At 40.8% G+C, this 16234-nt stretch overlaps 1 protein-coding gene across 2 annotated transcripts in view; it reads right to left on the bottom strand.

Annotated features, from left to right (window-relative positions):
- The window catches only part of TNFRSF11B (TNF receptor superfamily member 11b), a 29909-nt gene extending 19536 nt beyond the window's left edge, over window positions 1–10373 (bottom strand). The window contains exon 1 of one of the 2 annotated variants that reach the window (XM_053559453.1): window positions 9837–10373. In XM_053559453.1, coding sequence (XP_053415428.1) covers window positions 9837–9866 — 30 coding nt within the window. In that variant the 5' untranslated portion in view covers window positions 9867–10373. The remainder of the gene's footprint in view (window positions 1–9836) is intronic. The other variant, XM_053559452.1, reaches the window with a different exon arrangement.
- Between the last annotated feature and the right edge of the window lie 5861 nt (window positions 10374–16234).

A 16234-nucleotide genomic window follows, 5' to 3' on the forward strand; every position in this document is an offset into this window, starting at 1 on the left:
TATTCATCATATGCCCACTCCTGCTTCCCTAGGATTCCACGTTCTCAGAAAGTACGAAAAATAAGCTTTCTCTTTTGCTCTGTTACCTAGGGAATCTGGGTATAGACTCATGTCCAGACCAGAACATTTAATTATGAAAAAACATATATAACCCCCTAGAGCTGAAGAAAGAGAAGAAAAAAAATAGGGAAGGGTAGGGAAGGGAAGGGGAAAAGGGAAGGAAAGGGAAGGAAAGGGAAGGGAAATATCCAGGCATCATTTTATCCCAGGATTTGACCCTCACGAGACCTAGCCTGGGCATTCTTAACCCTGGTGGAAAGCCCTGGGTTCAGAGGCTTTGATCTGATTGATGGGTACTTTCATGGGACTCGGCTACTAGATAGAAACTACTCCAGAATAGAAAAAACTTGGCTGGGTAACCTTAGGGAAAATTACTTAACTTCTCTTAATCTGATTTTCTCTGTGAAATAGAGATACCCATTTCTACATCGTAGGATTTTTGTGAACAATAATGAAATATATGGTGTGACATCATTTTATGGTAATTATTCCAAAAATGATTCATGTCTTTTTACTGTATGCCTTCCTCCTTTTGATTTGGCTTAAATGGGTAGAGTGGTCGATGAAGATGAGTGAACTTCTACAAAGGAAAGGTTGGTTAGAAATGATGAGAAAAGACATCCCCATTTGGGACACAGCAGGGTGTCTGATTTGAACTCTGCTGTGAAGGGTTTGTTGACCTTCCCACTTCAAAGCCCAGCTAAGCCTTTATGTAATTTCAGTTGCCTGAATTTTGAATTTTCAGCAGCAGAGAAAGTTGAGGTCCTTCTTCACGAATTGTTCTAACAATAGGTCTGACGAAGGAGTTTAAACGGAGAATCTAAAATCATAGATTCTCATCTTCTGTGATTTGTAAATGCCCTTTGCTGTTAACTGCCCAGTGATCATATGTCACCAGAGTTTGGCTAGTGAAGCTGTCAGTATTGGTTGGGTTTTACGTCATGCCAATAAACAACTTCAGAATCTCAGTGGGTTAAGAAAAAAACAAAGGTTTATTTCTGAGACACGCTCCAGTCCCTAGTTGGTCTTCTGAGGGCTCTTAGTCTTGTCCTTGGTCTAAAGCCTAGGATGATATAGCAATCTCTGGAACATTGCTGATTGCCATGGAAGAGGAAGAGAGAAAGAACTTTTGCAAACACGGGCAATTAAGTGCTTTATAGTGGAAGTGACTGGTACCATTTTAACTCCCAAGTCACTGGACAGAGCTATTCATATGCTCCACTACTTCATCCTTACCAGGAGGAGACCAGAACACAATCCTACCAAGTTTCTGGAAGGGAGAATCACTAGCAGCAATTGGCAAAAAGCGCTAACCATGAAACCAATATACACGGGCGGCGCCTGTGGCTCAGTCGGTAAGGTGCCGGCCCCATATACCAAAGGTGGCGGGTTCAAACCCGGCCCCAGGTCAAACTGCACCCAAAAAAAAAAAAAAAAAAAAAAGAAACCAATATACATTGGTTAGCCCTCAATATACATTGCTTAGCTTTCTAGTCAACATTTATTTTTGCATAATCTAGTCGGTTTTACCCCCTTTTTACTAGATATTAAAAGAAAAAATAGGAATGGAGACTGCTGGAGCAGAGGTCTTCCATCCCTTAGCCTGGTATATTATTCAAGTGTAATTGTTAATGGTCATGACAACCTACCCGTTACCATGCTCACTCCCCCTAAAGGTCTGACATTTATTCCAAAGAGCAGTGTGCCATTGTCAAGTGCTTCCTTGAGAATACAAATTCAAAGCAAATTCTGCTCAATGAATCTAAGGAGAGTGCTTGTGACCATAATTACATCTCACAGAAAGTCCCAAGGGAATGTCTTGGACCTGGCTTTTAACTAAATGGAAAATAAAAAGCACATACATTAACAATTTCGAGGCATATCAGCTAAAGACAAGAAGGAAATATTTCAGAATGAGAAAATATTTTTGGCTTGACAAAACAATTTGTGACCCTAAAGTACATAAGTCCTCCTGCCTAAAAGTAGGTAACATTTCAAAGGCTTTTTCCTCCTCCCTTGTGGTTTTATTGACTTGAATATAATTTCTTATACATGAACTGATGCGGGTGGAAGAAATTTTGACAATGGCAACAAAATAGATTATTCTGAAACATTCCTGTAGGGTAATTTTTTATAGATAAATAAGTTTGACTTTTACATGTTTTGAGCAGGAAATAGTGCATAGTATGTATTTTTATTTCAATTCAGATGATGCAAATTTAAAACTAAACCAGACCGCCCACATATTACCTGGTTCAACATCACTATTTTACAGATGCCTGGAGACCTCCAAATAGAATCACCCATTGGAGTGAGATGAGACAGAAAGGAGAAATTAGTGCCCAAGCCTCCTGTCTGCCATTGCCACTGCTAGGCGTTATCACTATGCCCTACCGCTGAATTCCTAACTATATTTGTTATTGGTGGTGGTGTTATTGATACAAATTGATGGTAGGGAGCACTTTTTAAAGAATAAGGGCCTGATATCCATATTTTCTAAAAATAAAATAAGTAGTTTTTTTTGAACAAGAAAGTAATACTACAGGGGAAGAGAACTGAAGTTTTTAGATCCAAGACCAGTGAAGAAAACTGAATTTACCAATGACAGTTACAGAGCTGAGATGAATCACTGTCTTGTTTTAAACCTAAATTCATCTTGACACTGATTTTCCTATTTTGTTGTTGATTATTTAAGAGGCTCTTATTGAAAATGCTGCCACGATCTCGACTGAATTGAAGTGAAAATTCTAAGGTTATAATTTTTGTTTTGAAAGATGCTTCAAGGAACTTAATATTATTTTCATAGTGTTAGGATTATAATTCTAGAGAGATGATTTTTTTTTAAAAAATCACAATAAGAAAAAGATAAATCGAGGCCATAAATAGCACATGACTTTTGGGGACAGGCCTTAGGAACGACATGACATATGCTTTTGCATCTTCTAGCCGTTCATGGGCTGGTTGATTCAGGTGCTTCTGAGAAATTGGGGTGAAAAACAGCTACCCAATCACGTAGGAAATTATGTCACCTTGTAGCTGGCAGGAACCATTTTCATGTCATGTCTGTAGACTGTTCTGGCCTTGGAACATTACTTCAAAGAGGCCAGGTAGAGAGAGAGAGAGAGAGGGTACCACAGTTTCTTACCTCATGTGTTATAACCCTATTCTTATCCATTACAACTGTCTAAAAGAATTCTTTTTTTAGACTTTCTATGCTAGTTACCCCAAAATATTCTGTGGTAGTGAGTTCCAAAAACTAATTACATGTCACATAAAAATACTGTCCTTGTCTCTATTTCAAGTTGGCCATACCTCACTCTTTTCTTCTTGCAGAGATAGTTTATACGGATATTGCTAGGATTTCCGATTCACTAGTTCCTGCTATTGTGGGTTGCTAAGTTTTATTTTGACTTTTGTTTTCTTTTCTAAACATGGCTGCTGTTGCCATTCGTATTTGCATTTTGTTTACCAGACTATCGATGTCAGAACTGTGTCTGGGGGTGGCTTCTTCCCTCTCTCCTTTCTTGCCATATGAAGTCATCCTCTTCCATGGCTCTCAAAATCCTTTCTATGCTGATGACCCAGATATATATATATATATTATTTCCAGCCCAGGCTTCTCCAGCACTCTGAATTTTCTAATATCTAAATGCCTACTTGACATATCTATTGGGACACTTTGTAAACATATAAAATTTATCAAACTCCAAATGAACACATCGTGTGCAAACCTAATCGCACATGTTATCCCCTCAGTACCCATGTAATGCCTGTGTTCTCCACTATTATCTGTGTAATACCTGTGTTTTCCCCTCAGTACCCATGTAACACCTGTGTTCTCCACTTAGTATCTATGTAATGCCTGTGCTGTCCCCTCAGTACCTGTATAATACCGGTGTTCTCCCCTCAATATAACACCATGTTCTAGCCTCAGTACCTGTGTAATACCAGTGCTCTCCCCTCGGTACCTGTGTAATACCCATGTTCTCTCTTCAGTACTTGTGCAATACCAGTGTTCTCCCCTCAGTACCCATGTAATACCTGTGTTCTCCCCTCAGTGTAATACCTGTGTTCTCCCCTCAATACCCGTGTAATACCGGTGTTGTCCCCTCAGTACTTGTGTAATACCCATGTTCTCCCCTCAGTACCTGTGCAATACCCATGTACTACCTGTGTTCTCCCCTTAGTACCCATGTAACACCTGTGTTCTCCACTTAGTATCTGTGTAATGCCTGTGTTCTCCACTCAGTACCCATGTAATACCTGTGTTCTCCACACAGTACCCATGTAACACCTGTGTTCTCCACTTAGTATCTGTGTAATGCCTGTGTTCTACACTCAGTACCTGTGTAATACCTGTATTCTCCCCTCAGTACCAGTGTAATACCTGTGTTCTCCACACAGTACCCAAGTAATACCTGTGTTCTCCCCTCAGTACCCATGTAATACCTGTGCTCTCCACTCAGTACCTGTGTAATACCTGTGTTCTCCACACAGTACCCATGTAATACCTGTGTTCTCCCCACAGTACCCATGTAATACCTGTGTTCCCCACACAGTACCCATGTAATACCTGTGTTCTCCACACAGTACCCATGTAATACTGTGTTCTCCCCTCAGTACCCATGTAATACCTGTGTTCTCCACTCAGTACCTGTGTAATACCTGTATTCTACCCTCAGTACCCATGTAATACCTGTGTTCTCCCCTCAGTACCCATGTAATACCTATGTTCTCCCCTCAGTACCCGTGTAATACCTGTGTTCTCCACTCAGTATCCGTGTAATACCTGTATTCTCCCCTCAGTACCCATGTAATACCTGTGTTCTCCCCTCAGTACCCATGTAATACCTGTGTTCTCCACTCAGTACCCGTGTAATACCTGTATTCTCCCCTCAGTACCCGTGTAATACCTGTGTTCTCCACTCAGTACCCATGTAATACCTGTGTTCTCCACACAGTACCCATGTAATACCTGTGTTCTCCACACAGTACCCATGTAATACCTGTGTTCTCCACACAGTACCCATGTAATACCTGTGTTCTCCCTTCAGTATCTGTGTAATAGCTTTGTTCTCCACCCAGTACCTTTGTAATACCAGTGTTCTCCCCTCAGTACCTGTGTAATGCCTGTGTTATCCACTCAGTACCCATGCAATACCTGTGTTCTACACTCGGTACCCATGTAATAACACAGGTACTCCACTCAGTACCTGTGTAATTCGTGTGTTCTCCCCTCAGTACCCATGTAATACCAGTGTTCTCTACTACAGATAGAAAGCTGCCCAGCTGAACTTAGATCACACTTCTAAGGATCAAGGTATGAATCTGCTTCATTTTTGTTACTTGCTTATGAATGGGGTTTCGGGAAAACATGGATATCGATCGATCTTTACAGCAGAAATGTACAAATGTATTTAAACTATTGGTCAAGTGGGTAGTATGTTATGTTTATATCATGAAGGAGATAAAATCCAATATTAGTATTAGTATTAGTTAAGTCTCTGGCAGTGAGCTAAATTCTATTGTAACATCCATGGGAACTGTTGGTAGATTGTCCAAAACCCTAGCAAATCCTCAACCATAATGTCTTCGACTCAGCAAACACACACTTAGTGTCAGGCACTGCAAAGACCCTGGGGCTACAAGTGAGGGAGATGAAAATCTGTGCTTCCAAAAGGCTTCTACTTTGTTTGCCACAGAGGTGATGCTACCCTCTAGGAAAAGTTCTAGTGTGGGGTTATTTCTATAGACACAAGGACTGTGTGCTGCTGGCTACTCTGAACAATGAGAAATGATTCCACATCCCACACACATTCCAACATCCTGTTGACACCTGATGTAACTAATCTAAGTGACAAACATATTTCTGAGCATAGATCAGAACTCCATTTTATATATACACAAAGATTTTTGTGCATAATTATTACACATACTACATTTTTCAGAAATTTAACAATATAAAGTTTGATAGAAAATTGCACTTTGTTCCATTTAAAACTCTACCAGTATTTGTTCACCATGTAGTAAATCTCAACACCAAAGCCAATGCTGATCATCCTTTAGAGTCACCAGTGTTACACATGTGCCCCAGTCTTTGTTCCTAACAGTGTGTTCAAGGCAATTCTACAAAAAGATGCTAGCATATCATTACTTCCTTACATCTCCAGTGAAGTTTATTTTCTTATAAATTACTTTCCTTTTATTACTCCTTTATAGCATAGTTATGCCAGTATAAAATTGTATGTGTAGGTACAATATATGTACTCTGAATTTCATTTCAGGAGAGCAGGGAAGTTGTTACAAAGGATTTATTACAGAAGTGCATGGAAGAAACCTGATATAATTGAGAACTACTGCCCTAGAGGGTAAAGCATACAAATACAGCGATAATGTTGGCATCTCTGCTCTACTGTAGCAGCATAAAGAACAGCCAAGTACCCTGATTCAATGCCTTGAATAATGCAAACAAATATTTATGTAGGATGATTCTATTTCTCTTCAATATATTTCCCAGACCTCTTTTTTTTTTTTGGCTGCAAGGAAGAAGCTCAAGGTAAAGAAAATGCTATTTGTTAATGGGATGCTAAAGAAAATAATGCTTTTTACACAAAAGGAACATGTGGACAGGGAGCTGATGGTTACTAATAGGAAAACCCAGAAAGAAAGGGGATGGATGGGAGAGCAAAATTATTTAAGTGTGTGTTTAGTGCCCCCTGGATCACCATTGCCATAGCTTTCTTTCTAGAACTAACTGGAGAAAACATTTGGTGCAGAATGCTGACTGCCCCAGTCAGTGGAATTTGACAACTGTGATTTTAGCCTAAGAAGTAAAATTATAAGCCAAATGGTAATTAGAAAGTGTAGTGAAGGTTGCTAGGTGACCTAGGCCAGAAAGGTTGCTATGGAGAGGGATCAGGATTGTTTTGGATTAAGTACTTGTGAAATTTTCCTAGAAACTTCAGAGTATTTGCTCTCTTAAAAAAAAAAAAAAAAGGCTAGGCAAATACTTAAAACTTAACCACTTGGGGGAGGGTAAAGGAAACCAAAATAAAGAACAATAAAACAACAAAAGTCAGAAGCCTCAAAGGGCATTATCCTAAAGGAGAACAGAGAGATCAGATAGCTTTCCTGAGAAAAAACACTTCCCTATACACATACCTATACCCTGCTGCTCTAACTTCTGGTATTAGAACACTAATCTGGACCTTAGAGTTGACAGTTGGATCTGATACCACATGATGGGAAGTTTCAGCCACCAGTAAATCTAGGCCTAAGCTAGGATGCTCCCAGTGTCCCAGGTAATTCATGGGTAATAGTGAAATGACTTGGTGTTATTACTGTCTCCCCTCAAAGAGCAGGCTTCTCCCTTTAATGACATTAAAGAGGACACACCAGCCGCAATTCCCTCACTGTTTGCCTAGAATATCCTGTGCTCTCGTGGACAGAATCTAGAATTCTACTTTGCTTCATAATTTTGCTTTCTCCTACTTCATGGGTCTAAGACACCTTGATTTCATCTCCAACAATAAAACATTGTACCCCTCTTTCAAGGTCATAGTAGATGGTCATCTCTCCCTCCAGTAAGTATCATGATTGTTTTGTTTACATAATTTACCTGACTCTGGATTATCTATCTGTAAGCATAAAGCCAGAAGCTATTGTTACTATGAAGCAAGAACTTCACATGGTTATCTTAGATGTATGCATATCATTATTACCATTTGATAGAAGAGAAAACTGAACTTGAAGAGAAAAGTAACTTGGCCACAGTCATTGGTATTTGCATTTTCGTCCAACTGATAACCACTGCACTGCAACTTCCCTTATAAGGTTTTGAAGGGCAGGATTTTTTATATTCCCAAGTCACTCAATACTCCCTCTTCTGTAACTCTAATTATATACACAATTGCTTTTCAATATCTGCCTTCCCCATTAGGCTGTGAGGTCCATGGGGAAAAGATGGAGTCTCTCTTATTTTTTACTCCATCTGTAGTGCCCAGTGGCATTCCTGGTACAAAGAATTAAGTATCTGCTGTGCTTCCAGTTCCTAGAACTGCACCTCAGTGTTATGTGCAAATACAAAGTGTCTATTTCCAATCAATTATGACATAAAGTCAATCTAAAAACCAAAGAAAGGTTTCTAGCCAAAAACTAGAATGATCAAATTAAGTGTGGTGTATTCATTCAAGGGAATACCATACAGCAAAGAAAATGGATGAATTATTGCATGCAAGAGTAGAGATGACTCTCACAATAGAACTTTGAAAGAAGTCAGATGCAAAAGAAGTGCATAAATATTAAAGTTTATTTGTATAAAGTTCAAATATTAACAAACCTCATCTACGTGGTTCAACTCATTGACTACTCTGCCCATGGAGTCTGGGATTCTGATAATGTACTTCTTGACCCGTGTGGTGATTAACAAATACTCACTTGGAGATACATCATTAGACTTTTATACAATTTTCTGTGTGTCATGTTTTAGTAAAGTTCACTTTTTGAAAGGTTCTTCATGGTACCTATTTTAGTGGACATACATACATGTATGTATGTATATGTAAATTTTTTCAGCTTTTGGCTGGGGCTGGGTTTGAACCCACCACCTTCAGTATATGGGGCTGGTGCCCTACTCCATGAGCCACAGGCGCTGCCCCTATATGTGAATTTTAAACATACTTATATGTGGACTCCTGTTTGACCTTCCTTTTCTTTAATGACTTTGCTATTTATTTATTTATATGTTTGTGTATCCTAGGAACTAAGTGGAAGACTACCTAACTTTCCATTCATTATTTGAGGGTTGGAGGCTGAAATTCAAACATTTACTCAAACACATCCAAAACACATATGTGGCTTAAATCTGAATTTCCTTAGCCTTACATGAATGCCCATTCATATCTTGATATATCCCACAATCTAATGACATAAAAGAAATAAGTCATTGATCACGGAATAACTTAGGTACAAATCTTAACTTGATTGATCAAAACCTCAACTGAAAAAAAACTGAAAGAAGCTAAACTAAATTACAGAGATTCCTTTCTTTTCCAAATAACATTTTAAAACATTTTTAAGCCCCATTTATTGCTGAATTTCAATTATTTAGATCTATTCTAGAACATAATTAACATTTCCCCACCAATATTTTCCACATTATATTGAAGCTGAGAACTGTAATAACCCTTTTCAATAATCATATTTTATTAAAATATATTGCACAGTTATTAGAAGGTATGTGGTGGGGTAGCTATCCTTTCTCTGGTGTCAATTATTCAAAATTATTCAAAATATTTGCATAAGTGAATCCAATGATCTATAATGTCATTTTCAACGCATCCAAATTGTATTCTAATAGTTTTTAAAAGACTGACATCTTCCTCCAAGTTACTTTGAATTTAAGGAAACACTTCACTGCCAATAATAATAAGTCCAAGTTCATTAAACAAAGGTAATATGAGCTACGCGAGGGGGTTCATAATCTGAGATACAGACAGTTAAAAAAAAAAAAAAAGGTCTAGGTGTCTCGATTTTCCTCTCTCTGGTTACTCCATAAACTCGGCAGGAACTTTGCAGTGTAAAGGGACACCCCAGGGGGAAGCAGGGCAGAGCTTGAAAGAGGTTTCCTGTTCCAACCGGACCCCAGACCTCCTCTGGGAGAGAGCGGTAGTTGAGCTTCTCCGCATCAGTCCGCTGGGAGGTCGGGGGACCAGGTGGCAGGCGGCCTCCCCAGGCGCCCGGGCACCGGCGCCCGCGTCCCGGCCTCCGGGACTTACCACGAGCGCGCAGCACAGCAGCTTGTTCATTGTGGTCCCCGGAAACCTCGGGAGCTCGGAGGCGGCGGCGGCGGCGGCAAGGCGAGCACCACGGTGCGTCTCCGCAGCCCGTGCACTCGCACGTTATATATAGCGTCCCGGCAACAGGAAGTATCGCCAGCCTTTTGATCAGTCATTTTTCTATCCTGGACCAAACCTGCACCTTTTTTAGGAACGTTGGGTGGGAGCGGCGGGGGGTGCAGTAAGCTCCCAAATTAACGCTTTCAGCCCCAGGGCGGAGAGGTTCCCCCGAAGGGGCGGGGCGGGGGTGTTTGGCCTCCGGGCCGGAGTGTGGGAAGCCACCCGGCTGCGGAACAAGGCGGTCGCTGTCTCCGCCGGGCTCTGAGGTTTCCCGGCCCCTTCCCGCCAGGGCCCGGCCTCCTGGCAAGCAGGACAGGCGGTGGGAGGGCTGGGCACACGCTGGGTAGCCGCTGCGCTTGTGCCATCTCCACCCTGAGTGTCTGATTCAGCCGAGGTCCGGATGCAGCTGAAGTGGGTCCCAGACACTTTGTCCCCTTTCTGGGGGAGAAAGCTGGGAGTTTTCGCCCTGCCCCGCGGTCTGACCCCTTCTCTGCGGGTTCTCGAATAACAAGGCCTCGCCTTTATGCAACGCATTGTCTCAGAGGAGGAGCCCTACTGGGGAATCTGCGATCATTAGTCTGTACGTTTGTGTGACCCCTAGACGAGGAACTTTTAAAAAATTCAGAATATTTCAGAATGTTTAGATTACACAGATTACTTTTGTACTGCTTGATTCAAATATGGGCGTGCCTCTCACCTAGTGTATGTCGTACCCTGCGGGTGTGATTTCACACACATGCACGCCCGCCCAATTTCCGTTGATTTTTACTTCTTTCTGCGCACAGGAGTGCTGTTTGGTTAATTCCAATTTAATGAATGAATTCCATATGGATAAATCTGGAAGGAACTTTTTCCAACTCAACTATACCCTTCCCTGTTAACTCTGTGTGGTCTAGAGTAGTTAGCGTGAAATAGAGTGGGCAGAGTGAAAACGTAGCTGCCCTGCGCAGAAGATGCTCGCAGGCCACGGTTTCTTCCACTGACACCACGGCGATCAAAGCGCTATTGGTAGCTCAGCTGTCCCCACGCTCTGGTGGTGGAGTTGCCTCCTCACAGCCTTTCTACTGCCCCCAAGCTGTTGGCAGAAGTTTGGTTCTTTGCACAGAGGGTTCTTGTCTATTCCCTTCCCCCATCCCACCCGCAGCTTGTCTAGAAGTTGGACCTGACAACTTCTAAAGTGAATTCCTATTCAGAGACCCTGCATGCGGTTCGTGGATGAGAGTTCTCTTTACCACCAAACTCTCTGTTTACGGATGGCTGAGAAAGTGCCTGCAGAGCACTTCTTTATAGGGGCCAAGTGTTGAGTTGGATGTCACTAAGGAAGGGCACATTCTGCTTTTTTACCGAAATTCAGCGGGAGGAAAGGGGAAGCAAGAATCTCGCTAAGAATGTTCAGAACACCTGCCCTTTCAGGCGGGCATCCTTCCCTAACAAATTCAAAATGGATCGAAGGACTAAGCAAAAAACACTTCGAAGAAAAGAATGTCAGCTCTTCCACTCTGAATTAGAGAAGACGGGGGTCTCATTCAGCTTTAAGAGCTGCAACAGAACAGCACGCTTGTTTCTTAAATGAACTAGTGAGGACATGTAAGTCAGTGAGTGTAGGTACCCCCTCATATTTTAACCTACAGTTGTTTTGACTCTACAACCTGAGATTCTGACATTAAACTTAACCATGAGACTGAAGTAAATCCAAATGTTAGGAATAAAGCACTAGCAATATTATTGTTTTTAATAGAGTAATATTTGTCTAAGAAAGCATTTGAATTATCTCAAAACATAATATGATGCCAATATGTGGAAATCAGACCTTGGACAAAATGAGGGAAATTTTTATGTTTCTCTAAGACTCAGTTTCCTCATTTGTAAGATAATAATAATATTGATATTATAGAAATGTGTGATAAAAAATGGAAATATTCCAAATGTGTAATATAAATGATGATAATGAGTTATGAGCATGAAAGTAATGAATGTAAAATAACTCACCACAGTGTCTGGCCCATAAGAAATATTTACTAAATCATCCTTATAATTGTTCTAGGGTAGTACCTAACATACTGGTCTTTGGAGCCAGACACCTAGATTTGAGCCCCACATCCACTTCTTTCTAATTCTGTACATGTTCGGTCTTGCCTACTATTCGTTATTTTTTTTAATCTCTATAATGAGAATACTAATCACATCTACCTTGTAGATTTACAAAGGTTATTATGAGAATTGAATTAGGTAAAACACATAAAGCACTCAAAATAGTGTCTAGCACATAGGAAGTGTTCATTAAATGTTATTATTGTTATCATCTGAGGTTCTCAGGAGGATATTTATATGATATGAGCATAAGGTGAATCTAGATTATAAGCTCCTGAGGGTAGGAACCATGCATTTTCTTATGGTATTCCCTGAAGATTTTATAATAGCTCAACCTCTGGCTCCCTGTAATTACTAAATAAATAATAGAGTGATGGTGGTGATGGGAGTTGCTAATTAGTTGTAACCTTAAGACAGATTGGAGCATCATTTATCTAGAGTCACAAAATGGACTGTGTATTGACTATGTATCTCAAAGCCTGACTGTGGGCCTTTTATTTTTTTGTTATTTTTTATTTTTTTAGAGACAGAGTCTCACTTTATGGCCCTCGGTAGAGTGCCGTGGCCTCACACAGCTTACAGCAACCTCCAACTCCTGGGCTTAAGCGATTCTCCTGCCTCAGCCTTCCAAGTAGCTGGGACTACAGGCGCCCGCCACAATGCCCGGCTATTTTTTGGTTGCAGTTTGGCCGGGGCCAGGTTTGAACCCACCACCCTGGGCATATGGGGCCTGCGCCCCACCAACTGAGCCACAGCCTTTTATTAATCACCCACTGACAGGAAACTGACAGAGACAATGAGTTATTAGTCATTTCACTTGTTATATGCCTGGAGCAATTTGGCTAATCCCCCAGGCTGTTCCCAAGTGATCCACTCTGAGGGGAAGCAGGCCCTGAACACTCTGAGCTAGAGTTCATCTGAAGATTTAATTGGAATGAACCCAAGGATTCGGTCTAAACCCAAAGGGGAACATTTGAACAGTAACTTGGCAGACTACATTCTTCTTCCTGTGACAGATCTCTCATTGGCAGAGGCCATCAGTGACATGAAGCAAAGTGTCCCAGAAGTTCAACCTTCTGTTTTAGAGCATCAGATATACGTGGTGATAACTTTCTAGGTGACGCCTCATCAGATAATCCTTCATTTTTTCCTTCTTAAACCTTTTGAATCAGGCCCTACACCAAACACATTTCCACTGACCAAATTTTGGGTTGCCCCTCAACAACGTACTGTCCACCCCCACACCCATCCACACACACACACTCCCTCCATTTCAGTCCTCCTAGACCTTGGAGAAATGGTGCCTGAATATCGGAAGCTCTCTTGAGGAAAACACTTCATCTGTTTAACACAGCAGCACAACACCTGATCCAGAGGTTGTTTATAATCATCACCATGATGGAAATATCTGAAACTCAGGACAGAAATTGATTGAGGTGATTCAGCGAACGAGGCTTGCAGGCTCTGAGGTGACTGATCTAGTGTCTAAAACATCTTGTGCCTAAGCTTTCTTACCTGAACATTGAATATACTATTTCGAGGTTATACATATGAAAAGATATTTATTTGAAGACCATGAACATATTCTTTTGTTACTTCATTGTTATTAAAAAGAAACTTTGTTCTTATAGGAACAGAGGGGAAGAAGGAGATATATTGTGCAGATGGTCTGTTGATTTTTTTTATTGATGGATATTTTCTAACGTCTTCATTTACAAACACAATTTTAACTATGTTAACTCAGATAAAATAAATCTGACTTTACAGGCATTATAGACTATGTTTAGATATGGGTGTGTACCTGCCTTAACAAAATAAGGTATAGAAAGGACAACACACTTTCTGATGGAATAAGTCACCAGTCATTTAAAGATCTGCCAGAAAGTATTAGACCAGGGGTCAGTCACTGCTACTTCTAGTCCCCCCCTCAATGCCATAGATGTCCATACATTAAAATAGCCTTGTCTTTGAAAATTGGTCTTAAGTAGACAATCACACAAATATATACAGTACTACATATTCCATGGAAAGAAATAAGTTGCAATGGGAGTGCCTGACCCGATGTGACTTTTAACCAGAGCTCTGAAAACTGAGTTCATTAATGCATGGTGAGCAAATCACAGAATTGAAGAGGGAGACACTTTGAACAGGGAGAACAGTGTGTCAGCAGGCCTTCAGGCAGGAGAAAGCAACATGAAATTCCAAGGAACTAGACGAATCCCTCTCTGTCTAGACGAATCCCTCTCTGTCCCTCACTAAGGCATTGCAAGAGGCTGGAGGAGGATTGCAAGAGGCTGGAGAGGTAAGTGGACAGGTGGTGGGGTTGCCAAGTGTAATCAATTCCAACCTTTCTCCATGGAACCATATAAAGAACTAGAGGCTTTTAAGCATAGGTGTGTGTCTTAGTCAGTTTGGGCTGCTATAACAAAATACCTTGGACTGGGTGGATTTTAAGCAACATTTATCTCTCATAATTCTGAAGTCAGAGTTCAGGATACTAGTATGGTCGGGTTCTGGTGAGGGCCCTTTTCTGGCTTGCAGACTACCGACTTCTTGTAACCTCATATGGCAGAAAGAGAGTAAGAGACTCTCTGGAGTCTTTTATATAAAGGCACTAATCTCATTTATGAGGGCTCCTCCCTCAAGACCTAATCATCACTCAAACCTCCTCATTTACTGCCATCACAGTGTGTGGTAGGGGGTGTATTTCAACATAGGGGATTTGAGGAAGACACAAACACTTAGTCCATAGCACCGTAAGATGACTATCACAGCTGCTATGGGGTATAATTCTCCTAACCTCACCCTGCTAACCACTCAGGGTTATGCATTCAAACACAGATAAATAAGAGAAAACCCTCTTAAACTATAAATCAAAGTGAAATTGATGACATTTCTAGGCAGATTAGTTGGTAAATAAGGACTAATAAACTCAACAGATCATAGAAAGTGGTCTGTTGTTCTAATCAGCTCAAGGAAGAGACTTGCTTATAAACTTTCCTGTCCATCTCTCCAGTCACTCCAACTGGAGCTTTCTAAAATGCAGATACCCTTCTAGTGCCTGCTGAGTCCCAAGAAATTGGTTCTTTAATTAAACAGTGGTGTATATCCCAAACAACCACTCACCGGAAGGCTTCTGAACAAATATTTATATCAACTGAGCATTACAGAACGTGTGCATACCCACTCAAGGCTCCTCCTTAAAAATCCTTGATGAAATTTGACCTTCTATAGTGTTAATTCAGAATTTCTCTTCTTCTCCTTACCCTCATGCAGTTTTTCTGCACCTGGCTAATAAACACATGATAGATTAAAAACCCTTAGAATTGTTTCCTTGATAGTCTTTGTTAGGTGATTCTATTTGGGAAAGTCCCCTCCTTTAACTAAAACAAACGTTTAGAAACAGACGTTTTGGTGAGATAGTTTTCAGGGAAACTAGCCTCCAAGAGTGAATTGTTTCCTGAAACAAGGGTTTGTCTTTCAAGGCTGTAGCCTAAAGGAACATTTTTAGGTGGGTTTAAAACTAAAGAGGGCAGTGAAGTTACATAATGTTCAGTGACAAATGTTCTTTTTAACAAAACAGGAAAGAAAGCCTATCTCTGTACCAAAACAATGTTAATGTTAATTTATTCAACAATTATTTATTTAGTATCCATCATGTGCTAAGCCCACTGGGATAAGTACCCTTGATATGGACAGAAAAGAGTTGTCATATTTCTGAAGCTGCCAGGTTAGAGAACTAGAGTTATCATATAAACCTAGAAATAAATTCTTAAGATAGGAATTGGACAATTTCAGAGAGGTGAATTCCCATTACACAAATTAGTTCAATGAAGGACTTCTTTTGATGAGCTCCTTAGGGAAAGGCTCTCTGAAGAAGTAACTTTTGCAGGTGTCCACGCTTCCTAAGTCCCTCCACTCTAATGGAGACTTTACCTCTTTCATGTTTACATGGATGGAGCTGGAACATATTCTTCTTGGTAGAGTGTCTCAAGAATGGAAGAAAAAGTACCCAATGTACTCACCCTTATTATGAAACAAATGTAGGACCTTCACATGAGAGCTATAACCCAGTTACAACCTTAGAATAGGGAGAAAGGGGAAAGGGAGGGGAGGGAGGGGAGAGGTAGGTGGAGGGAGGGGGATTAATGGGATTACACCTGTGGTGCATCTTACAAGGGTATATG

The sequence above is a fragment of the Nycticebus coucang genome, chromosome 13 (assembly GCF_027406575.1).
Source record: "Nycticebus coucang isolate mNycCou1 chromosome 13, mNycCou1.pri, whole genome shotgun sequence".
NCBI classification, from domain to species: domain Eukaryota; kingdom Metazoa; phylum Chordata; class Mammalia; order Primates; family Lorisidae; genus Nycticebus; species Nycticebus coucang.